Consider the following 25,563-nt stretch of genomic DNA (forward strand, 5'->3'; position numbering starts at 1 on the left):
GCTAAAGAGGCGTGCGAGGTCGGAACATCCAAGATTCTACTGCACATAATCGGGTCCCGCTCCAAGTCACGCGCAAACTCCTCCAAGACAATCTGCAAATAGTCGTCTTTGACGTTTTCCCATTCGGCTGCTTCACATTCGTGGAGCACTTCTAGATGTAGCTCGATGATCGTGCGGCGATTCACGCGTGGTGGGCGTTGTCCGCGGCGTGCGGGTGTTGACGCAGGTTGCCTATCCCTAACCAAGGTGTACCCGTAATCGGGTGGCGGTAGGTCGCCGCGTTGTAGATGGTCTAGAATTTCTTCGTCGAGTGGAGGTGATGGCACGTCACGAACGGTTCGATACGTTCGTCGTCGTTTGGCGAGGTAGGCAAAGTACTACAACAAAAAAAAAGAAAAAGAGCGATGTAGAAGAGTGCATTTGTTGGCATCATCATGCAAGGGAGCTACGTAGAAACACACTGCTATGGTACATATGAGGGATGCGCATTGCCACTCGGTTATATTTGTGCGTGCTTGTGTGCGTTGTGGCTGTGCTTACCTTCCAGAGGGAATAACCCAGAAGTGCGACGGTGACGGCGGACAGGAAGAAGAGTACGGGAGTAGTGGCGGTAAGGACGTCGGCGGTTAGATCGGGAAAGAAGGGGCCGTTATGCGGCCCACCTTGGTCTGTATTGGATGAACTGGATTTATTTTCTGGTAAGGTTGGTGGTACAAAGCCCCCCCCTAAGGCCTTCGCTGTCAGGCGTGGAATTATGTTATCTAAGTCGAAGCCGCCAGTGGCCTCACTCTTGGTCTTCCCATGGCCACCGCCCTGTCCCCCCCCAGCAGAAACACCAACTCCAGCGCCTCCTCCTCCGCCACCACCACTACTACCTCCTGCTCCTGCACTTCCGCTGCCGGCGCCGCCAGCATCCTGTTCATCACCCGCACCGCCCGTTGCTTCCCCACCAGAAACACCACCTCCACCAGGACCAGTGCCGCCGCCGGGGCCGCTGGGGCTGCTCCCCGATTGATTTGGGTTCGGGTTGGGTGGTGGTTTGGGTGGATTGAGAGCAGGGGGGTCATCGTTGGTGCCATCGGCGACGGCATCGCCTGAACATTTGGTGAATGGGGAGACAGGGAAAGGGAAGGAAGAAGTATGATGAAACTGAAGTTTTGAAGTGCGAGATTGTCCACGTTTGCCGCTTGCCCGCTGTCCGTCGCTGCATTGTTCGACCACACGGTGGACCACGGTCGGTCGGCTACACGGTTGACAGCATGGGTGCCACGGGGCAGGAGACGGACGGGAGACCGCGGCCGGTGCAGCGCACGGAGCAAGGTGCCACCACGGGAAAAGACTCTCTCTCTCTCCCACACAACACACACAGTGTGTGTGTCGGTCTGTGTCGACATCTTTCGACGTCTACGTAGCTACCCGTCTACTTGTCTACGCCTCGTTACCTCCCGCGACCGACCCGTCGCTCGGCCGCTTGCATTCTCATTCGACGTTGGTTTTGCGCTCCCTGTCTCTCTCCGCAAGAGGTGTGTGTTGTTTGTGTGTTTTTTTCCCCTCTCTCGCGGCGTCGGAGTGCTCAGGACTGCTGTTGCGTGAATAGAGGTTCCTCTGTGCCTACAAGGAGGGACCCTCAGTAATACTGTGTACTTTGTCGTGCCCATTATCAGTACCTGCAGGTGTTCCCTCAGGGACATTGATAGTGGGTGGAGACGTATGTGTGGTTATTGTAGTTACTTCTGTTGTGCTAGTAGCACCTGGGACAACCCAAGTACCGTGACCGGGTTCGTCCGTAGGAGTGCTAACATTTGGTACTGCCGTGTTCATTACTTTTTCAAGGCATTCACCAATTTTGGTATGGTCATTCCCCAATTTCTCACATTCGTTCGCGCTCCTGGGAGATTCCTGTTGAACACTGGTGCTTTCTGCAATTACTACTGTGGTCTTACCTGATTGTGTGCTTGCGAGGTCCTCTGTTGCCTTCGGCGATGATGATGGTGGTTCTGCCTGGGGAGAGATGGATGCTGGTGGTGCCGGTGGTGGGGGTTGCGGTACGGGTCCTGGGCCCCCCGATCCTGCTGCTCCCTGTCCCGGTGCTCCTTGATCATTTCCGTTCTGTGGTTTAGGGGGTCGTGGTGGTCTGGCTGGTGGTTCGTCATCCTCCGAGTCCTTCCTTGCTACGTTTGCTCCTGGTGTCGGCGCGTCTGCCGTCGTGCTCGTTGCCTTCTCTGCAAGGGGGACAACGCCAGATGAGAAAGATGATAAAAACAAAAAAACGACACAAGTGGTACAGAAAGAAGGGGCCGGGACGGTGCTGTCAGGTAGCGGCAGGGTACGGTCGGCTGCATGGATGGGTCGGCTGCATGGATGGGTCGGCTGCATGGATGGGTCGGCTGCATGGATGGGTCGGCTGCATGGTGCAGTACAACTTTTATGTTGTCGCCGTCCGCGACCGCTGCCGTGGGCACTCATCTCCGTCCGCTGCGCCACCGCTACCACTACCGTCGTGGACGCCGCACATCTGGTCTACACAGTGGCCGTTGCTACTGCTGCCGCTACCGATGCCGTCGTCGCCGCTGTGCTCAACGTCAACGACGGGGTGCTGTGCCGCCGTGTGTGCGTTGTTGTTGTTGCTCCGCGTTTGCGTCTTGTTGTGGTGGCGGCATCCATATTGAGCAATACGGTACGTATTCGGTCGTATTTGTCCGCATTCGTGCTTTCTCCGATCGGTCCTTACCTGTCGATCCTGTTGTTGCAGCCGGCACAGTAGCCGTCGTTACTGCCTCCCCGTTTTTGTCATCCGTCGCTGCAATAAAGGGCAAAAACGGGAATTAGAAATGTTCGTATTTAGTTTTTGTATTCTTGGAAGTACACAGCAATGAACGTTGTTCACACATCTCCTTCGTGTGTCGCGTTGCACTTTCCCTTGTACTTCGACAGTTTCTGTAGTTGTCATCTCTGTACTTATGCTTTCTGCTGCTTTCGAAGCTGTCTCAGGATGCCACACTCGCCCGTGCCCTACCTGACGTCTGCGTCTCGTCCTGAGCCTTCTTTTGTGTAGTTTGCTGCAGGTCGCTCGCGAGTTCCTGCAATATGTCCTTCATGCTGGCCCTCAACTGGCCGACTATCTGAGTAATGCCTAAGGTGTCATTATGCTCCATATCGTTGTTATCCAATAAATCCGCTATTTTCCATCCCGGCTGCCATTTCTTCTGACATGTTTTAGTTCCCTTCATTGTCTGAAGCCGCTGTTTGAGTCTCGTATTTTGCCCTAACCAGTCTTTGACTGCTGCATTTAACTTAAGTTCCCCTATTTTCCCATCCGCGACTATTTCTCTGTCACATATTCCCCTCTGTATTAAACCTGCCGGAAAACCTCCTTTCCCACGCCCCATCCCTTTCATTTGGTACCATGCATAAAATGTTCCCCAGTCGCTTGGACACACGGATTCGTTTAATACGGCGCTAAACATATGTACTATTATGCAGCGTAAATGCTCCGTTATTCTTGCACTGGTGTCATCCTCCTGTGCGCTAACCGGTTTTGCACCACGCCTCCAATTCATGAAAAATAATGCCCCTACCATAAGTACGCATATAATTTTATCGCCGACCTTTTGTCCTACTCCCTGCGAACCGTCCTTATACCCGTGGTGCTCCCATCCGGCGTTATCACAGTTCGCTGCATACGGTATTATGTTGTCGTCGTCCATGTAATTCACAAATTCTGCCATGACCTCTTTAGTCTTGTTCCACAGCATTGCCTACAATGTAAGAGAAACACAGGCAATATATACACGCTCATGTGTGCTTTAATGCTATTTGCGCCGCTGCGATCCACTCTCTTTTTCACCAATAAAACCCTATCACGTAACCACCCGTTTTGGTGTTCTATTCCTGTGTGCTCCTACCTCATACTCTTGCTGATCGTCAATGCCCGCTTCCCGTACCCATTGGGCCAACAGCTGGGCTAGGTTCGCTGCTGACATATTAGTGTTATTCTATTATTATACTATAAAGTGTCCGTTGCCATGGAAATATGATGATGCTACATATATCACATGTAAACCCATGTAACATTCTCTTTCGTAGTATGCTAATATTCTGCTAAATAATTATTGTTCCTGTACTTCTACACCAATTATTTCATGAACTGCTGGTATCCTTCGTACTTGTGCTCACTAGAGTGCTACCGTACACTTGTTATAGCCTCGCTAAGGTAGAACTATATCTAGAAAAGAGAAAAAAATACAAGGATATAATAACAAGAAGAGAAAGAATAAAAAAAAAAAAAACCAAAGGAAACACCAGGACAATACTAGACAACGTCATGAAAAGCACCCCCCGCCCCCCTGTCTACACCGGTCAGCACTAAACGCCTGTCACACACAATGTCTCTGCGTACACCTCAAAACCGCAGTAATAACAACAACATCAAATTCTTCTCCCGTCGTCGCCGCGTTTGCTCGGAGAGACAATCCTCCTGCGTGGTGCAGGCGGCCGCTTTGGTCGACGCGTGTGCTCGGAGAGACAATCTCTCCTCCTTCTTACACTCGGACACTATGTTTACTCGGCTACGTCGTCGAATCGTTTACCCGGCCACGTCGTCGAACCGCGTTTGCTCGGAGAGACAATCTTTCCTCCGTCTTTACACTCGGACAATCCGTCGTCTAATACGTTCACTCGGTGGCAATCCGTGTACCCGGCCACGTGTCCTCGGAGAGACAATGCTGCTCGTGCTGGCACTCGGCTACTTCGTCGAATCCGTTTTACACGTGGCCGCGTGGGTCGACGCGGTTGCTCGGAGAGACAATCTCTCCCTCCTTTCTTACACTCGGCTACTTCGTCGAATCCGTCTTACACGCGGTCGCGGTGCTCGGACAATCGGGTTTACCCGGGCGCGTTTGCTCGGAGAGACAATTTCTGCTGCTGCTGGCACGCGGCCACGTCGTCGACAAGCCCGTTTACCCGGCCGCTGTAGCGGGCCGCGTGTGCGCGGAGAGACAATCTCTCCCTCCGTTCTTACACTCGGCTACGGCGTTGAACCGCGTCACTCGGACAATCGCCTTTACCCGGCCGCGTTGGTCGACGCGGTTGCTCGGAGAGACAATCTCTCCTGCTTGTTACACGCGGCTACAATGCGGTGTACGCGGCCGCGTTTGCTCGGAGAGACAATGTCCTTAGACTCGAAGGCTTATTCGCATGCTGTATGTGTGCTGCACTATACCCTTAGAATGCACTTGCTCATCTTTTAATAATTAACTGCACATAAAGGAGAAGTCTACGCGTTCATATTATTCATGTAAATCTACATGTTATATGCATTTAACCGGTACGCACCTGTTCCTATGGTCATGTTACAAGAAGTTGAGTACACAGAAAAAGAACAAAACAAGGCAAAAGTAAACAGAAGGAACAAAAGAAAAAAAAAAAAAGAAGGTATGGAATAATGTAAACCCGAAATATATTATGTATATCACATAATGAAGTAAAAGTGTTGTACGGCTAGCATGCGTTATGTCGCATTCATATGCCCCGTCATACTAATGTCACAGTTGCTCCAATAGTTCATCCACATATAACTCCGTCTCCTGCAAACGGCTGTCGACGTCGCACTGTTCTATGACTAATGCCAGGATCAGTATCCATGTGTTAGCGGTTAACGGTTTTTTCATGTAAGGTTGCTTATGCAGTGGTTGGGTGCATGGTACATCTCTCACTCGTAGCACATGTGCTGCTGCCATTGCTTTTTCCACTTCTAAGTCTGTGTCAACTGTAGGTACTGCGCGTGTTTCCGGTACTGTCTCCTCGTCTACACTATTCAACAAATGCTTAAACCACTCCTCCTGGCCATACATACACATTTGCTGATGTTGCTGTGCGACCCATTGTTTCCACAACCGCAGTTTCGTCCTGTCCATGGTTGCCGCTGCACCGTTGTGAATGTGCCCGGATACGTCGTCTGTCGCATGTTGTTGATAATATTGTTTCCAATCCGCTGTTAATTGCAAAAACCACGTTTGCCCCGTGCACTCCCGCAGAATATGCTTGCTGCGGTCAATCCAGTTAATCCAATTAGTGTGGTCGGGGATCGGGCATTCATTCCGGGGGTCGGAAGAGGATGGAAAGAGAGCAGGAGTCCGCTGTGGTTCTAACTGTATGGTTTCCATACCACTGCATGGATCGGGGTCCTCTTCATTAGGTGGAGAAGGTGCCGTTGCTAACTGTATGGGTTCCATACAACCCCATGGATCGGGGTCATTAGGTGGACAAGGGTCCGTTGCTAACTGTATAGTTTCCATACAACGCCATGGATCGGGGTCGTGTGCATGCGGTGTACAACGGTCCCTTTCTAACTGTATGTTTTCCATACAATTCCATGGATGGGGGTCCTCTTCATTCGGTGGACATGGATTCGTTGCGTCGGAATAGGTGGGTGGATCCGCGGTGGCTGAAATATTGTTCCCTGATAAACCCTGCGTTGTGGTAGAAACATCCAAGATATTGTTATTCCTGTGGTCGTCCCGTATCAACTCCTGTGCAAACTCCTGCAATACAATCTTCAAATAGTCCTGTTTGACGTTTTCCCATTCGGTCGCTTCACATTCGTGGAGCACTTCTAGATGTAGTTCGATGATCGTGCGTTTATGCACGCGTGGTGGGCGTGGTCGGCGGCGTGCGGCGGGCAATCTTCCGGGCCGCCTATCCCGAACCATGGTGTAGCCGTAATCGGGTGGTGGCTCGCCGCGTTGTAGATGCGCCAATATTTCTTCGTCGAGTGGCGGTGACGGCACGTCACGAACGGTTCGATATGTTCGTCGGCGTTTGGCGAGGTACGCAAAGTACTAAGCAGAAAAAAGGGGGGTAAAGAGGAGGGTGAGGACGGTAGGATAAAAGGAATGAACGCGGGTGTAGGAGTACATTTGTGTTAGAACGATCATATATTGGTGCGCGGCGGGATGTTCGTAGGTATAAACATCCTGCACATGCGGCATGCGCGCATTGTCGTATATACTTACCTTCCAAAGGGAATAACCAAGAAAGGCGACGGTGACGGCGGACAGGAAGAAGAGTACGGGAGCAGTGGCGGTAAGGATGTCGGCGGTTAGGTCGGGTCCATCAGGACCGGCACCCGAGTTCATATCCCCATTGCCCGATGTTTTTTCTGTTGGAGTCGCTGGTGCATATCCTTCTCCTATGTTACCTACGGCTGGTGCACGGTCCAAGGATAGTCCAAAGCCACCATCTGGATCTGTAGGCTTAGAACCCGTACCCTGTGCGTTATTGGGTTGCGTGGACGGGTCGGATCCTGGTTTTGAGGAACCAGGGGGTTGGTGACCCGTTGATACCGATCCTGAGGAACCTGGTTGCGAAGTGCGCGTGGAGCCAGGTCCTGAAGAACCTGGGGTTTGGTGACCAGTAGAACCTGGTCCTGCATCTACGCTACCTGCACCTGGCTCTCCACCTGTGGCACCACCTCCACCGCCGTGTCCTACACCAGCTGCACCAGTAGCGCCAGGAACTGCACCACTGCCACTAGCACCACCACTAACGCCAGCACCACTACGACCTCCTGGTCCTGCACTTCCGCTACCGGTGCCGCCAGCAGCCTTTTCACCACCCCCACCTCCCTTTCCTTCCCCACCAGAAACACCACCTACACCAGGACCAGTGCCGCCGCTGCTGCCGCTGGGGCTGCTCCCCGATTGATTTGGGTTCGGGTTCGGTTTGGGTTTGGGTGGATTGAGAGGAGGGGGGTCCTCCCCAGTACCTCCATCACTGCCTCCATCTACGTCGTTCGTACCTGCTTCACCATCGTCACCTGCTGTACCACTAGGACTGGCTGGACCGGGGGGACCAGTGTCACCCTTGGTGTCAACAGGAGTATCTATCTGTGTGTTGTTCACGCTATCTTCCGCAGGCGCGGGAGTGGGCTCACTAGCACCAGCTGGTGCCCCTGGTGCTGCACTGGAGGATGTTGTTGTGGTTGTTGTTGGTTCTGCTGGTGATGCTGCTGGTGGTTGTGGTGCTGGTTCAGGTACCGTATCTGCCGTGCGTCCTGTCGTAACCGGTACTGCTGGTTCCTCGATGGTAGCTTTAGGATTAGCATCACCTAGAAAACATGGCCGAAAAAAGAAAAAGAGCATGATGAAACTGAAGTTTTGTGTGCGGTGGAACGTTAAGGTTGACCACACGGTTGGCACGATGGTGCAGGAAGCGGGGACGGTGCCACTCCGGTAAAAGACTCCCTCTCGCCAACGACACAAACAACACACACACTATGTGTGTGTCTGTGTCGACGTCGTGCTGCCGATCGCTCACGCTCGATCTGTCGCTCTCGCGCTCGGCCACTCGGCTGCTGACTGCGCCGCTCATTCTCAGTCGACGTTTGGTTTCTCTCTCTCCGTGTTGTCTCTCCCTCTGCCTGCGGAAATTGTTGTTTCCTGTTCTTGTTTTTCTTTTTTTTTTTTTTCCGTTGTTTTTTGTTTTTTTGTTCTCTCTTTTATTCTTTTGTGTTTGTTCTTGTATGCAAAGCCCCAGTTATGCTCTTATTTCTCTGAACGTATTTGTGTTTTTCATAGCACCTATACCTGTGGGTATTGTCCAAGTGGGATTTGAGGTCCCTGTACTTATGCTAATCGAACTGTTATCTCCTGGACGAATCACGTTTACCAGGTCCTCACCCTCGAATCGGCCCGTAGTACTAATACGTGCAAGTCGTTCTTTCTCCTGTTCGTCAATCTCCATCAGTATCTTCTCCACATCATGCTCACCTTGTGAAGTCCCCGATGGAGCGGGCGCTGCCGGACGTGCCGGTTCTGGCGGTGGTGGTGATCTGTTTCCTTTGTCCTCTGTTCCACTAGGACGGCCAGGTGGTTCCGCAGGTTCCTCTGATCTTGCTACTCCTTTTCCCTGACTTGGACTTCCCCCTGCTGCGGTAGGTCCCGGTGCACTGCCCGTGTCCGCTGCCGTCGTCTTGTCACTGGTTCCCGCTGTTTTTTTGGTCTTCTCCGCTGGAATAAAGAACGAAGCAGGAGAAGAAAAAATGGTAGATGATAAAAAAAAAAAACGGACACAAGTGGTAGACAGAAAGAAGGGGCCTAGACGGCTGCGTCACGTAACGGCAGTGTAGGGTCCGGCTCGATGCAGTGGATCGAGGTGCACTGCGATGGACTGGGGTCGGCGGCAGCAACCGTACGGTGAGGTGGATGGTAGCAGTACAACTTGTATGTTCTTGCCGTCATCTCGTCCCGCGTCGCGCGCGCTCGACCCCACGCACCACTGTCACACCACTGTGACGATGGTACACACGCGCCACCGCTACCGCTACCGGTGCCGTCGCCGCCGCCGCCGCCGCTGTGGCCGCTGTGCTCAACGTCAACGAAGTGTGGTGCTGTGCTGCTGTTGTCGCCGCGTGTGCTTTGTTGTGGCAGTTGCGTTGTTGTTGTGGTGGCGGTATCCATATGCGTCGATATCGGTGCCATCCGTTGGCATGCGTATTCGGCCGTGCGCGTGTTCTTAGCCGTGGTATTCGTATGCTTACCTTCCTTCAGTTCTGCTATTTTCTTTTCTACTGCTTCCTTCGCCCGCTCAAAGATCCTTTCCGCTTTCTGTACTATATCCTTGTCCAGTCTCTTCTTTGCCTGCATGCCCTCTGTCGTCAACACGTCGTCGAGAGGATCCCCTCTTTTTGCGTCCTCATTAATATAATCTCTCCATTTTGTTGTACACGGCATTGCCTGTTGCATTTGTGCTACTTCAGAACTTACTTTTCCATGCTCCAATAACCATTGTGCTATGCGCAAATTTATTGCTGTTATATTCCTCTTGTTATCTCCATACCCGCACTCTGTACACGTACCGTCTATAACAGGACCCCCCAGTACACCAGACGTACCCGATGCTCCGCTCTTCATACTCCTCATTGCCTGCCAAGCATACTCTATACCTCTCTTGTAGCCCTTCTTATCCTTACAGTACAACGTGTTCAGTAGATGCCCGAAGACATGGGCCACCTCACATCTTAGCTTGTTGGTGTCTTCATCATCCACTCCACCTCCATTAGCACCGTTCGCAAACCACAATGCACCCGTCATGAGTCGACACCTCATCATATCCGCCACCGTTTGGCCCGTATGGTGTTGCCCTTGTATGAAATCATCCCAACCTTCATTATCACAGTTGGCACCGTAGTCGTCAAAGTTCTCATTATTCTCCTTCAAATATTGAATAAACTCCTCCAACACGCTCTTCACCTTGTTCCATTGCTCATCCTACATGTTGTACGCGAACATGCAGAAAAGAACTCATGTGCCCATGTCAAAAACACTCTTCTGGCCTGAGTGCATTTACACCCTCACATATGTGCATGTAAGCGTATTAATAAATTCTCCTTGCTGTTCCGTTTCCCCGCAACTTGTGTTATTATAACTTACACTATATTGTTGCGCCACGTATATTTCCCTCTCTCTCCACTCCAATATTTTCTGCCCCTGACATGTCTTTTCTTCGGTCGTTATTGTCGTCTTCGTTGCCACCGGTTTCGCCGCTACTGGTTTGGTAGGTGCTGGTTTAGCAGGGTGGCCGGGTTTGGCGGCTTGACCCGGTCCACTGTTTGCTCCTGATGTATCTGATGTTCGTGCGGGTGGTGACCCTGCTTTCCCTACTGCTGTTGTAGCCGTCCCGGTGTGTCCTGGACTACCGGCCGGTGGTCGCGGCGGTCTGGGTGCTGGCGCCGGTCGTGGCGTCGGCGGCGGCGTCGGCGTGGACGGCAGCAAAGGGCGAGATGGCGTTGTTCTCATAAAGCATCCCAAGCACCCTCAGTTCCCATCGCACTGTTTTGAACGTCGCACATTACGACACATGTGCGTCCCGCTCCTCTTGGAGGAGCGTCTACTTACGGCTGTTAGTTCATCTCTAACGACATACTTACGCACATTTTTATGAAGAATATGTGTTCTACTTACCATCCTTATTGTCCTCATTTGCCGACTTCACCTGTATTTTGTCATGTTGTGCCTTCTGCATTTTTACTTGCGTCGTACACGTAGTCCCCGTGGCTGTTTTTGGTATTCCTTGGAACATTCCTTCATCAGACTGCAGGAAACCCTTAATTTTCTTCTTTTCGGCTTCATTCCATCCTTTCCGATATCCGGTCATGTTCATCGTACATTTCCCGTCCTTAATTAAATTTTTCATGCCCTGTGCGTCCATGTTTTCCATTATATACCATGCGTACCGTATACCCAAGTTCTCAACACAGAATAATTCTTCCAATTTATACATAAATATATTTGCTATAGCACACCTTACGAAATCATCCATTGTATTCTGACTCACACTGCTCCTGCCCGTATGCTCTCCCCTTATGTGCCATCCATTAGCAAAGGACAGAGCAACTATCATGGACGTGCATGCATTTGTCTCTTCCTTATTCATCGGCACCTCATATCTGTGTTCTCCATTTTCTTGTTGCTCTAAATGCACCCCCGCACCAGTATTACAGAGTGGTCCATAGAGCTGAATGGGAGTACTGCTTACAATGTACCTCATGAATTCACTCCAATTTCGCGTTATTGTGCTCCATAATGTTGCCTAAAGTAAATATATTTTATATATAACTGTATACGCTTCTCTTATATATGGGTTCATGTTTAACGGAAGCATTCATACATTGCGGTTGTGCATGAATTTAGCACTTTTCGGAATGATATTAGAATTCTATGACACATACTTATATATTATACGCACAGAGCCCTCAATATTCTGTAATAATTCGCACACATTTTTTAGTCATACTTCGTATCAAGTACTTAATCGTTTAGTCTTACTGTTTCTTCTTGATTTATAGTTTTTCCTGTTGTTTTCGTTGATGCATACAGCCTTAATATTTCCATCCATGGTCCAGAACTGGTACTTCCCCTACTCATTTTGTTATATACAGTTACTTCATGAGGGCATCTTACATCTTCCCCCTAATGTGTTCTACACAGAGAGAGGGACAGGCAGAGTGAGAGGAAGATTGTACCCTTTCCAAAGGAACATATGCATCATCCGTATATTCATGTTGCACGATTCATTTGCTCGTGGTGCATGTTGCGAACGTGGCCCTTCTGTGCCGTTTCCGTCCCAAATGCTCCTCTAATGCTGCTTTCATATGCGATAGGAAGTTGAGCGTGCGTCATATGCAATTTTTCTACAACATCGGAATCGTCTTACCGTATCATCCCACGCGCTCCTTTATTTTATGCAGCTCGTATGCGTTAAGCGACGTTGTAGAATATACATAGCAAGAACAAGAGCAACATTGCATAGGAAACACTACAGGTGGCGGTTCCCTGCCGGTTCTTACACTCGGCACAATGCTTACTCGGCTACTTCCTCGGACAATCTGCTTTACCCGGCCGCGTTGGTCGACGCGGTTGCTCGGAGAGACAATCTCTCCTGCTTGTTACACGCGGCTACAATGTGCTTTACCCGGCCGCGTTGGTCGACGCGTGTGCTCGCAGAGACAATCTCTCCCTCCTTTCTTACACTCGGCACAATGCTTACTCGGCTACTTCGTTGAATCGTTCTTACACTCGGCTACTTCGTCGAATGCGTGTTATACGCAGCCGCGTTTGCTCGGAGAGACAATCTCTCCTCCGTCTTACATTCGGACAATCCGTCGTCGAATCGGGCTTCCACGCGGCTACTTCGTCGAATGGTTCTTACACTCGGCCGCGTGGCTCGACGCGTGTGCTCGGAGAGACAATCTCTCCCTCCTTTCGTACACTCGGTTACGTCGTCAAATACGTTCACGCGGGGACAATCCGTGTATCCGGCCGCGTGTGCTCGGAGAGACAATCCTCCTGCTTCTTACACTCGGCTACTACGTCGAATCGTTGTTACACGCGGCCGCTTTGGTCGACGCGTTTGCTCGGAGAGACAATCGCTCCCTCCTTTCTTACACTCGGACAAACCCTTACTCGGCTACTTCGTCGAATCGGCCGCGTTTGCTCGGAGAGACAATCTGCTCCTCCTTCTTACACTCGGCGACAATCGTCTTTACGCGGGCGCGTTTGCGCGGAGAGACAATCTCTCCTTGTACGCGAATGCGTATGCGCATTCTATATTAGTTCTACTCTACACCATTAGAATGCACGTGCGCAGCTTTTAATAATTAATTTCCCATAAAGGAGAATACGACCCCGTCATAGTATTCATTTAAATCTACATGTTATATGCATGTAACCGGTACCCACCCGGGCGTATGGTCATGTTAAAAGAAGTGGACTACACAGAAAAAGAAACAAACAAAAGCAAAAGTAAGCACAAGTAAGCAGAACAGAGCAGAAAAAAAAAAAAGAAGGCATGTAATAGTGCAAACACGAAATATATTATGTATATCACATAATGAAGCAAAAGTGGTGTACGGTTAGCATGCGTGATTGCATTATTCCCATGCATATGGCGCGTCATCCTAATGTTAACACTGTTGCAATAGATCATCCACATATAACTCCTTATCCTGCAAACTGCGTTCGCGCTCGCATTCTTCGATTACCGACGCGAGGAGGAGCGTCCACAATTTGAGGGCGGTTAACGGTTTTGTTCTGTACAGTTCTGGATGCAGTTGCTGTTGTGGTAAATGTCGCACTTTCAAAGCTGATCCGCCTTGCAGTGCTTCTTCTACTGCTAAGCCTTTTTCTACAGGTGGCCCCTGTTCTGTTACAAATGTGGTCGGTTTTTCATCTACTGTGTGTATGTGACTCACTCCTTCCACCGTTCGTATCTGTTGCGGCATGCCGTCTTCCTCTGTTACTACTCCTGTCTCCTCGATATTACTCCATAGGTGTTGAAACCACTCCTCCGCGTTATACATACGCACTTGTGCATGTTGTTGCGCTACCCACTGTCTCCACAGGTCCAATTTCTTCATCGGCGGGGTGGCTGCTTCACCGAATTCACGGTGCGCGGATACTACGTTGTCCTCGGTTGCCAGCATGTGCGCACGCAGGTATTGTTTCCAATCCACTTTTAATTGCAGAAACCACGGCTGCGTCGTGCACTCCCGCAGCATATGTTTGTTGCGGTCAATCCAGTTAATCCATGGGGTGCAGTCGGACGTCGGGCATTCATTCCCGGGGCCGGAAGAGGGGAGAGGGGGCGCATGAGTCCTTTCTTGTTCTAACTGTATGTTTTTCATACAACGCCATGGATCGGGGTCGTCTTCATTCGGTGGTAATGGATTTGTTCCGTCGATGTCCGTGGGTGTATGCCGGGTTGTCGAATCGTGGGTTGTGATAGAGGCGTGCGAGGTCGGAACATCCAAGATTCTACTGCACATAATCGGGTCCCGCGCACACTCCTGTGCAAACTCCTCCACGAGTATCTGCAAATAGTCGTCTTTGACATTTTCCCATTCGGTTGCTTCACATTGGTGGAGCACTTCTAGATGTAGCTCGATGATCGTGCGCTTATGCACGCGTGGTGGGCGGCCTCTACCGGATGTTGACGCAGGTTGCGTGGCCTTAACCATCGTGTACCCGTAATCGGGTGGCGGTCCTCGTTGTAGATGCTGCAATATGTCTTCGTCGAGTGGCGGTGACGGCACGTCACGAACGGTTCGATATGTTCGTCGTCGTTTTTGTCCGAGGTACGCAAAGTACTAAGCAGAAAAAAGGGGGGTAAAGAGCAGAGTGAGGACGGTAGGATAAAAGGAATGAACACGGGTGTAGCAGTATATTGGTTAGAACCATCATATATTGGAGCCCGTAGTGAGTTTCTGCGGTATAAACATCCTGCACATGCGGCATGCGCGCATTGTCGTATATACTTACCTTCCAAAGGGAATAACCAAGAAAGGCGACGGTGACGGCGGACAGGAAGAAGAGTACGGGAGCAGTGGCGGTAAGGATGTCGGCGGTTAGGTCGGGTCCATCAGGACCGGCACCCGAGTTCATATCCCCATTGCCCGATGTTTTTTCTGTTGGAGTCGCTGGTGCATATCCTTCTCCTATGTTACCTACGGCTGGTGCACGGTCCAAGGATAGTCCAAAGCCACCATCTGGATCTGTAGGCTTAGAACCCGTACCCTGTGCGTTATTGGGTTGCGTGGACGGGTCGGATCCTGGTTTTGAGGAACCAGGGGGTTGGTGACCCGTTGATACCGATCCTGAGGAACCTGGTTGCGAAGTGCGCGTGGAGCCAGGTCCTGAAGAACCTGGGGTTTGGTGACCAGTAGAACCTGGTCCTGCATCTACGCTACCTGCACCTGGCTCTCCACCTGTGGCACCACCTCCACCGCCGTGTCCTACACCAGCTGCACCAGTAGCGCCAGGAACTGCACCACTGCCACTAGCACCACCACTAACGCCAGCACCACTACGACCTCCTGGTCCTGCACTTCCGCTACCGGTGCCGCCAGCAGCCTTTTCACCACCCCCACCTCCCTTTCCTTCCCCACCAGAAACACCACCTACACCAGGACCAGTGCCGCCGCTGCTGCCGCTGGGGCTGCTCCCCGATTGATCTGGGTTCGTGGTTTCTGGTTTTGGTTTGGGTGGATTGAGAGGAGGCGGGTCATCGTTACCGCCATCGGCGACCTTATCATCGGCTTCACCAGGGGCTGGACTATGACCCGCGGGAGCAGCTGCACTGGGAGTACTGGACGGATGCTGGACTGCAGGGGAGGACGTGTGTTTAGATTCGTTTTGAGAACCATCCAGCTGCCCTTTGTCTTTATTGGGATCACCGTGTTCACCCGCATCAATGGACTTCGTGGTACCAGCAGATGCCGTACTCGCTGTAGGCTGCGTATCATGGTCCTGCGCATTACAGGCCTTCGGTGGTGCCTGGGATCCTGAATGGACATACAGAAAAGTGTGCATGACGAAACTAAACTTTGTAAGGTGGATGGCCACACGGTTTACCGCCATCGTGGACGAGACGGCGGCATGGTTCACGAGGGTACGGTTGACCGCTGACGGGGGACGTGGGGTGGCAAGTTGCCACCCCGGGAAAAGACTCTCTCTCTCGCACACACAACACACAACACACAGTGTGTCTGTGTCTGTCTACATCTGCATCCCGCGGCGGACCCGTCGCTTGGCCGATCGCTCTGACGCTCTGCGTCCCGCTCATTCTCATTCGACGTTTGGTGTCTCTCTCTCCGTGTTTTCTCTCCCTCTGTCTCTCCGGAAAAGTTGTTGTTTCTTTTTTTTTTCGTGTCTCTTTCCCTATCCATGAACTAAGGGTAAGAGTAATGGAACCTTTGGTATGATTCTCCCTCACTGACGTCGTATAGTGCGCACCTGGGGGTGCTCCTGAAATATCAGGAGAAGTCCCTTTAGATATGTCTATCACACGTGTACTCCCAGGGATACCCACTGGGCCCTTCCCTCTATACTGGTCGGTTTCGTCCGTAATTCTGGGATCTGGGCGTTCCTCCCCAGGTAAGGGATCTATATTATCTAGGAAATCCCACTGGTCCTCCGTGGTCTTAGTGTCCTTACCTTGCACATCTGTATCCTCTACTTTTTCCTTGTTCTTTTCCCCTTCTTCTGGTTGTTGTGGCCGCGGTGGTGCCGCCAGTGGGGGTTGTTGTGCAGGTCGTTGCCCGACTGCTGCTCCTCCTGTTGTGGCTGGCGGCGGTGCCGGTGGCGGCGGCCGTGATGGCGGTGGTTGCGCAGGTTCCTCGGATCTTCCTTCCGGTGCTGCTTCTGCTTCTTTCTGGGGAGGAAGCAATCCTTCCTTTTTATCTGACCCGCCTGGTGTTGATGATGCCTGTGTGCCCTGTGACGGCCCCGGCGGTCTGGACTGTCCGTTTGCTTCCGCAGGTTTCGAGGAGGAGTCCTGCTGATTCTTTTCCTTGTCCCTCTCCTCCTGTAATAACGTCTTTACACAGTTGATTTCCGTACCAGTACATTCTTTTATTCTTTCTTTTATTTTGTCCACCTTCTGTTCGATCTCCTTCCCCACAGTCCGCACTTCCTCCTTCACTGTGTTCTTCAAATCATTCACTCTCGCTGTTCCTGCTCTTTCCACTTTACAATCGTTCCCCAGTAGTCCATAATCCCCATCTTTCAATTTTACCCTGTTGTCTTCGAACCATCTGTCCATTATTTGCCAAAAAGTTCTATCTTCTGCTTTCACCACTGGTATCCCCCCCTCCCCTGCATCCTTCTCTTCACATGAAATATTACCTACCTTTACTCCACCGAAACCCTTCAACATACCATTTGCAGAATTAAATGCCCACTGCCCACCAAGTGTTTGCAAACACTTCTTTCCCATTATTTTTTTCATAAATACATTTACTAGGAAACATTTAATGTATGACTTCATTTTCGCGTCCTCATCTACTGCACTGTCCAGAGTCCCGGACGCCGCGCTTGCTATCACCGAATCCATATCATGTTTAAAATCTAATGCTATGTATGTTAATTCGCATATACCCATGTCTTCGCTAGTCCACGGCGCCCCCTGTTCCCCATCCCGTCCTGCCGCGCACATAATGCGCGCACGTCCATCGTCCTGTTCCTGCTGCACGTATTCGTTAAATTGTGCCCATACTGTCTTCACATGTTCCCAGAAATTTTTCTATGAGTGCAATATTCATTAAAGGTGCTAATTAAATTATATTCACACTCCTACTCACCTTTTGCACATAATTGTATATATACATACATTTATACTCTTATACATATATGTGCGCACGTGCTCTAAAGACAATACAGCAGACGAGAAGATGATTACGCAACTCGTCCTAACGTGTTCCCCCAGTTGCATTCTAATACATGCACACAGTACAGGTTATCCCCCTGTCCTATTTTCCCATGCAAATGTACTTACCCCGCGGTCTTTAATATTCTTATCCTTCCATCCTGTATCCCCCTTCGCAATATAATCCTCCCACAGTACTATTAAATAGTTCCACATGGCTGCGTCCTTAGTGTTGTTCTTATTTAGGATGCCCCGTTGCGCGATACTTATTCAAAGTCCACATTAATTGAACATTACTCTTCGGAATCATATTCCTCTAATGGGAACTTCTACCGATACATAGTGAGCACATTCCCCCCTGTTCACTAATATCCTTAACCACAAATGGCCCCTTCTTCTACACTAAAACCGCCGTATAACCACAACAGCAAGTTTTCTTCCGTCGTTCGTCCTCCCATATAATATATGGGTTCCTTCGCTGCCCGCCCTCTCTCTTTTGTCTCTATTCGGATCCTTCCGCGGCTACGTCGTCGAATCCTGGTTACACTCGGTCGCATTGCGCGCACAATCGCCTTTACCCGGCCGCGGTGGTCGACGCGTGTTATACTGAGGCGCGTTTGCGCGGAGAGACAATGTGTCCTCCTTCTTACACTGGGACAATCCTGCATCGAATGCGTGTTACACTCGGAGACAATCGCCTGTACGCGGCCGCGTTTGCTCGGACAGACAATGTCTCCGTATACTCGAATGCTTATTCGAATGCTATATATGTGCTGCACTATACCCTTCGCATGCACTTGCTCATCTTTTAATAATTAACTTCACATAAAGGAGAAGACTACCCCTTCATATTATTCATGTAAATCTACATTTTATATGCATTTGACGTTTACCACCGTGTCCGCATTGTCGTGTTAAAAGAAGTGGACTACACAGAAAAAGAACAAAACAAGGCAAAAGTAAGCACAAGCAGAACAGAGCAGAACAGAGGACAAACAAAAAAAAGAACGTATGGAATAATGTAAACCCGAAATATATTATGTATATAACATAATGAAGTAAAAGTGGTCTACCGTTAGCATGCGTTATGTCGCATGCAGATGCCCCGTCATCTTAATTGCAGATGTTGTCCAATAGTTCATCCACATATAACTCCGTCTCTTGCAAATTGCGTTCGACCTCGCACTGTTCTATGACTAATGCCAGGATCAGTATCCATATTGTAGCGGTTAACGGTTTTTTCATGTAAGGTTGCTTATGCAGTGGTTGGGGCCGTGGTACATGTCGCACTTTCAAAGCTGATCCGCCGTCCAGTGCTTCTTGTACTTGTAAACCTTTTTCTACAGTTGGCCCGTGTTCTGTTACAAATGTGGTCGGTTTTTCATCTACTGTGTGTATGTGACTCACTCCTTCCAACATTCGTATCTGTTCCGGCATGCCGTCGTGCTCTGTTACTACTCCGGTCTCCTCGATATTACTCCATAGGTGTTGAAACCACTCCTCCTCACCATGTATATTCAGAAGCTCATGTTGTGTTGCAACCCATTCTTTCCATGCATCCAGTTTGTTCCTTTCCATGGTTGCCACTTCACCGAAGGCACGCTGCACGTATACTCCGTGAGCCGCGTTTGCCACCATGTGCTCACTCAGGTATTGTTTCCATTCCGCTGTTAATTGCAGAAACCACGGCTGCGTCGTGCAGTCCTGCAATAGGTGCTTGTGCCGGTCAATCCAGTTAATCCAGTGGGTGCACGCCAACGTCTCGTCACCGTGGTCGGAATGAGTACGACTCTGTGGTGCATCTAACTGTATAGTTTCCATACAACTCGAGGGATCGGGGTCCTGTTCGTTAGAAGCAGAAGGGTCCGTTGCTAACTGTATGTTTTTCATACAACTCCATGGATCGTGGTTATCGTCGTTAGGTGCAGAAGTGTGCGGTTCTAACTGTATGGTTTCCATACAACTCCATGGATCGGGGTCATGTGGTGGACATGGATCTGTTCCTTCGGTGTCAGTGGGTGGATCCAGGGTGGAGGAAACATTGTTCCGTGATAAACCCTCGTTTGGCGTAGCAGCATGCGGGGAACTACTGTGCCCGGTTGCATCGGGCTCCAAGTCACGCGCAAACTCCTGCGCAAACTCCTGCACGAGTATCTGCAAATAGTCGTGTTTGACGCTTTCCCATTCGGTTGCTTCACATTCGTGGAGCACTTCTAGATGTAGCTCGATGATCGTGCGCTTATGCACGCGTGGATGACGTCGTCGTCGGTGTTCGGCAGCAGATGCGGGCCGCCTATCCCTAATCAAGGTGTACCCGTAATCGGGCGGCAGTTCGCCGCGTTGTAGATGCTGCAATATTTCTTCGTCGAGTGGCCGTGACGGCACGTCACGCATAGTTCGATATGTTCGTCGTCGTTTTGTTCCGAGGTGCGCAAAATACTAAGCAGAAAAAAGGGGGGTAAAGAGCAGAGTGAGGACGGTAGGATAAAAGGAATGAACACGGGTGTAGCAGTACATTTGTGTTAGAACGATCATATATTGGTGCGCGTAGGGATGTTCTGAGGTATAAACATCCTGCACGTGCGGGATTCCGTGATTGCCGTATATACTTACCTTCCATAGGAAGAACGCAATTATCCCAATACCAACCACTGCGGGAATGATCGCGGGGGTGTAGCGCATGAGATCCTTGGGGTCGAAGGGTTTCGGGGAGGGAGGAAGACTAATCGGACCTTGGTTATTGTCCTGTGTACCTGGGCCACCGGAAGGAGAAGAACCGGTACCCTGAGTCCCAGTTGCTCCTGTCCCCGCAGAACCTGGACCGGAGGAACCGGGGTGTTGGTCACCAGTAGAACCGGGTCCAGATGAAGCTGGCACTGGTTCCTGCCCAGGTTGCACCCCTGATCCTTCCTGGTTCGTACGTTGTGTAACCGGAGTAACATCTTGATCTGTAAGTTAGAACAGGAGGAAAAGAATATGAAAGAATCTGCACCTTCAGATATTTGGTTGGGCACACGGTCGGCTGACGACGGGTGCTTGGGGTCCATCGCTCCCGGTTGACCACGGTGCGAACGGTGGTTGGCAGGTGCCACCCCGGAAAAAGACTCTCTCTCCCACAACACAACACAACACACACTGTGGGTGTGGCGACCTGTCGGTCTGTCGACGTGTACATCCCGCGGCCGACCCATCGCTGTCGCTCTGCCGCTTGCATTCTCATTCGACGTTTGGTTTCTCTCTGCGTGGTTTCTCTCTCCGTGTGGTCTCTCCCTCTCTCTCCGGAAATTGTGGGTTTGTTGTTTTTGTTTTTTGTGTTCTTTCTCGCCCAATAGTGTACTCAGGGTACCGACAATAGCATATGGACCCCATTGGTGCACTTTGCTGTCGAGTGGGGTACTACACGCCGGAGGCTCTGGACTATTACTACCTGAGCAATCCTTGGGGTCCGAAGAAGGGACGAACGAGACAGACACGCTTAAGATACCTTCCCCTACATGTCTCGTGTGGGATCCGCCTGCTGCAGGGCATGTTGGTTTGGACTTATCCTTACCTGCTTTCTCAGATCCTTCTGCTGGTGGTGGTGATACCGGGGGTTGTGGTGGTGGGAGTGACTCTGATGTTGAGGGATCTGACCTTCCTCCGGGTCCTACGGCTGGTGCCTGTGCTTCCGGTGAAGTTGTTGGTACTGGTACGTTGTTCTCGGTAACAACCTCCCTTGGTACCTCTGGTACCTTAACTGGTGGCGGTACGTCTGGTTTCTTCGGTGGTGACGCTGCTGGAACTTTAGGCGGCGGAGCTTCTTTCTTCTTCTCCTTGTCCCTCCCTGCAAAAAGGAAAACGGAAGAAAGATGGATGAGAAAGATGATAAAAACAAAAAGGACACAAGTGGTACAGAAAGAAGGGGGCGGCACGTGTTAGAAGAAGAAAAAGAAAGAGAGAAAGGAACGAAGTGGGTTGGGTGGGATGGATTAGGTACGTTGGCCGGACGGTTAGTACACTTTTATTTGTCGCCGACATCTCGTCTCCATCCCTCGTGCGGTGCCTCGCCGTCGCCGCTGCCGTGTTGGCCGCCGCTGCATCCGTCGCCGCTGAACGTCAACGAAGTGTGGTGCTGTTGCGCCTGCGTGTGCGTTGTGGTGGCGGCATCCATATTGAGCAGTACGGTACGTATTCGGTCGTATCTGTCCGCATTCGTGCTTGCTCCCCATCGGTCCTTACCTGTCTGTCCCGGTGGTCTTGTTGCCGCGGCTCCCGGTGCGACCGGTGTAGGGTGCTCTGGTGGTGTGGGTGCCTTCGGTTCGGACGGTGGCTGCTGGAATGTGGGGTCCTTGGTGCCAACCTGGGCCTCGATGTTCTGTATTATTGCGTCTAATCCGTTGTGCGGTCGTTCCTGCCCAAGCCTATCCATCAGCTTCTTCCTTTCTTCTTCTTCTAAATCCTGCACGTACTTCACCAAGTTGTGTATGGCCGCGGCCTGTCCGTCCCGGAACATCCTAACAATAGGTTCCGGTTCTAATATGTTCCCATGTGTTCCGCTTGTGTGTTCCTTAATATTCAGCGCGCTACATTTCGGCCTGTCCGGGCCTCCTGCCAGCTTTCCCGGTCTAGTTCGCTGATGCCAAGTTCTTATCCATTCTGCCATGGTTAGCCCCACATATTTTGTGCCTACTATTAATTTATTATACTCTAATTCATGGCACCACCTACTATTATCCTTATACTTCAGCGCTTGTCTCCACGTGTCCATATTCCGTGCGACTGCGTCCACTATGCCCCTCTTCTCGCAGTCTTCCCAAAATAATTCAGTTAAGGCCACATTGCCCATAATACACCTTATATACTTCTGAAATTTCCACTGTTGTTCGTTGTCCTTTGCTCTGCTCCAGACTTCCCCATTACGATCTATCCCGTCCATAAAAAGAAAAATGTTCACAATTTGCGTACATATCATTTTCTGTGGCGTCACTTTGGTTCCGTCCGCACTGTAAATACCTTCGCATATTCCTTTATTGAAGTCGTTTCTTTGCATCAGGTTCTTACCTAACTGCTGGAATATGCTTTCTATGTCACTCCATACTGTAGCCTACACGTAGAATAATTCATATAGGAACATTTATCCCGTACTGTGTACTTTTTCTATGCTGCCTGTGGCCATGGAACAAATTGCAAAAGCCACCACCGTGCCTCGTCCTCGTTTTTGGTATTCTGACGTCCGCGTAAAAATATGACTACTCTACATGGCCCTTATATGTATACTGCTCCTACAAATAAACACTGGGGTCACTCGTGGATCCCCATTCATGCTCTCTCTGATACTCTGTCTCAATATCTTACGCTAAAACTGCCAGACCCAGTATCCGTGTCATTCGTATCCGCCCTTAGTTGCCTATCCAACACATACTCCGCCAATATTTTCACGAACTCTGTTACACTCATCTTTGCCCTGGTTCCCCTAGTTAATCTATAACATTGCACTTTTCACTATTGTATGAGTGCTCCATGTGAACTGCATGAACCACTACATGCCCCATCTACTCCTGATTCCTATATTCTTCCTCTACTACTTATTAGCAATTGTGCCCCGTAAAACAGAGCACTAGACCTCGATACAGAACGAAAACACCTATTCCTGTCGCTGCTACGTCAATCCCATGCTGCAACTATTATTAAAATCCGGAGGAATCATATATAGGTAACACGGACAGATTGCATATAGGAAAAAAAAAAGAAAGAAGAAAACAAAACAAAAAAGACGAAGAATCAAAAAACAATAAAACAAAATAAAAAAAGAGCACAAAGAAAAGAAAATATACGACAAACACTACACAACGTCATGAATATACACCCCGCGCCCCGCTTTCTACACCGGTCTCCACTAAACGCCTGCACACACTGTCTCTGTGTGCGCGTACAACAAAAATCCGCAGTAATAACAACAACATCAAATGCTTCTGCCGTCGTAGCCGCTGCTCGCTCGGCTCAACGAAGGGCGATGTGCCGTCCTGGCCGTTCAACGTCAACCGAAGTGGGGCAGCTGCCGTCGTGGCTGCTGTGCTGTTGCGCGCCCGTCCGTAGTTCACGTGCGCTGTGGTTCGCCCACGTGTGCGTGTGTTGTGGCCGTTTGCCGTGCTGTTCTTCCCGCGTGTGTGTGTTGTTGTGGTGGTGGCGGCATCCATATCGGTACTGTATACATGCGGGCCGTATGGGCTGTGTCGGTAACGGCCGTATAATACGTGTTGGGCCGTGTTGGTGCTTTCTCCCCATCGGTCCTTACCTGTCGGTTCCTTCGGTATTGCCGCCTTGGTGGTGGCCGACGATGCTGTAGGTGCTGGGTTGGCCGCGACTGGGTTGACAGATGGTTGCACCTGCTCTAATGCGCTTTGTACGTATGCGTCACCCTTAGCACTACAGTTTCGCACGGTGTCTAATATGTCCTCCATCATTTTCTCCGGATTGGTGCTATCTTTCACTGTTTCAATTATTTTTTTCTTCACTTCATGCGTCAGGTCCTTTCCTTTCTCAATTAATGTCTTTACTGCGTCCTTAGTACCATCCTCCATCATGTCTACAATTGGCATAGTGTCGTGCTGCCGAACTCCGGCTGCATTAGCCTCTTTTGTTTTCATTCCCTTGCCTTGGTTACATGTTCTTACTTCTTTGCTGCTTTTTATACTTCCTACATGCCGCCCTGCCCTTAGTTCTTCCATCCATCGTCCCATGGTCAACCCTATAAGTTTAGTACCAATCTTCATACTACGATAATTCAGACCTGCGCATTTTTTACTAATATCCACTTGGCGAAACGCTTCCCTTAACGTATCCATACTGTTGGATACCGTTCGTACAACTGCCATGTGTTCACACTTCTCCCCGTACAGCTGTAATAGAGCGACATTCCCGAGCATACATCTAAGATATTCTTCGAGCCGCGGCTCAGTCTTAAATTTATATCTCTTTGTCCACTTCCCCGGACTTATATAATCTATTCCATCCATAAATAGAAAAATATGCATAACTCGCTGGCACAGCAACCTGTGTGCGCCTACGCTACTTTGACTACCTGTGTATACCGCTGTACACAGTGACGCATGAGTCTTGTCCTTAGTGTTATGATTCTGCTTCAGTACGTCGAACAAGCTTTTTATGTCCCCCCAAATTTTATGCTGCAGTAATAGAAATGCACATATATGCACATATGCCGCAGAATTGCCTGCGCGCTCTTTAAATTCCCGTTGCCCGTGTAAATGATAAGACTGCATATATTTATGCCCCCATCATAGCCTTAAACATTAATAATACTAATAATCAGCGACATTCATATATATACATCTCACGTAACCTAACATTTGCAACAATCTCACATATCTATTTATGTATGCCGAATGCCCCTAGTCTTCACTAATAAAAACTTACGCTGAAATCACTGTTACCATCTTCCTCATCGGCTCCAATGGCCCTGGTCTTAATATACTCCACCAATAAATTCGTGAACTGCTGTGCACTCATTTGCCTTTGTGTGCTTCAGGTAAGTTACAATGTTACATTGTCAACGGTGGTCCTGCTGTTCCATGTGAACTCCATAAACCACGACATGATCAATGTGCTCCGTCTTCTTATATTCCCCCTTTACTACTTATTCGTAATTCGTCCGTTAGCACTGAACCTTAGAGATATATACAGAACAAAAACACCTATTCCTCTCGCTGCTACTTCAATCCCATTCTGCAACTATTATTAAAATCCGGAGGAATCATATATAGGTAACACGGACAGATTGCATACAGAAAAAAAAAAAGAACGAAGAAAACAAAACAAAAAAGACGAAGAATCAAAAAACAAAAGAACGAAAAAAAAAAAAAAAAA

The 25,563-nt window shown here is 50.0% G+C and overlaps 4 protein-coding genes across 4 annotated transcripts in view; all 4 read right to left on the bottom strand.

Moving 5' to 3' along the window:
* AK88_04278 (uncharacterized protein) overlaps positions 1 to 3,983 on the bottom strand; it is a gene marked incomplete at both ends in the record, with an annotated part of 7,296 nt that extends 3,313 nt beyond the window's left edge. The window contains 5 exons of the mRNA XM_012481888.1: positions 663 to 1,094; positions 1,770 to 2,222; positions 2,732 to 2,800; positions 3,017 to 3,758; positions 3,906 to 3,983. Of these exons, the coding sequence (XP_012337311.1) occupies positions 663 to 1,094; positions 1,770 to 2,222; positions 2,732 to 2,800; positions 3,017 to 3,758; positions 3,906 to 3,983 (1,774 nt within the window). The remainder of the gene's footprint in view (positions 1 to 662; positions 1,095 to 1,769; positions 2,223 to 2,731; positions 2,801 to 3,016; positions 3,759 to 3,905) is intronic.
* A 1,560-nt stretch (positions 3,984 to 5,543) lies between these two features.
* AK88_04279 (uncharacterized protein) lies at positions 5,544 to 11,924 on the bottom strand (the record flags this gene model as incomplete). Its single annotated transcript, XM_012481889.1, has 7 exons — positions 5,544 to 6,839; positions 7,014 to 8,107; positions 8,586 to 9,008; positions 9,539 to 10,268; positions 10,431 to 10,723; positions 10,962 to 11,514; positions 11,826 to 11,924. The coding sequence occupies 7 exons, from the start codon at positions 11,922 to 11,924 to the stop codon at positions 5,544 to 5,546; spliced, it is 4,488 nt and encodes a 1,495-aa protein (XP_012337312.1).
* A 1,538-nt stretch (positions 11,925 to 13,462) lies between these two features.
* AK88_04280 (uncharacterized protein) lies at positions 13,463 to 17,916 on the bottom strand (the record flags this gene model as incomplete). The annotated part of the gene is made up of 4 exons (XM_012481890.1): positions 13,463 to 14,644; positions 14,817 to 15,958; positions 16,290 to 17,577; positions 17,830 to 17,916. 4 exons carry the CDS (start codon positions 17,914 to 17,916, stop codon positions 13,463 to 13,465), a joined length of 3,699 nt encoding a protein of 1,232 aa, XP_012337313.1.
* Positions 17,917 to 18,813: 897 nt separating this feature from the next.
* On the bottom strand, positions 18,814 to 25,206 carry AK88_04281 (uncharacterized protein; the record flags this gene model as incomplete). The annotated part of the gene is made up of 6 exons (XM_012481891.1): positions 18,814 to 20,139; positions 20,314 to 20,648; positions 21,047 to 21,523; positions 21,919 to 22,783; positions 23,934 to 24,863; positions 25,114 to 25,206. 6 exons carry the CDS (start codon positions 25,204 to 25,206, stop codon positions 18,814 to 18,816), a joined length of 4,026 nt encoding a protein of 1,341 aa, XP_012337314.1.
* Between the last annotated feature and the right edge of the window lie 357 nt (positions 25,207 to 25,563).

The sequence above is a fragment of the Plasmodium fragile genome (genome assembly GCF_000956335.1).
Source record: "Plasmodium fragile strain nilgiri unplaced genomic scaffold supercont1.58, whole genome shotgun sequence".
Classification (NCBI taxonomy): Eukaryota; Apicomplexa; class Aconoidasida; order Haemosporida; family Plasmodiidae; genus Plasmodium; species Plasmodium fragile.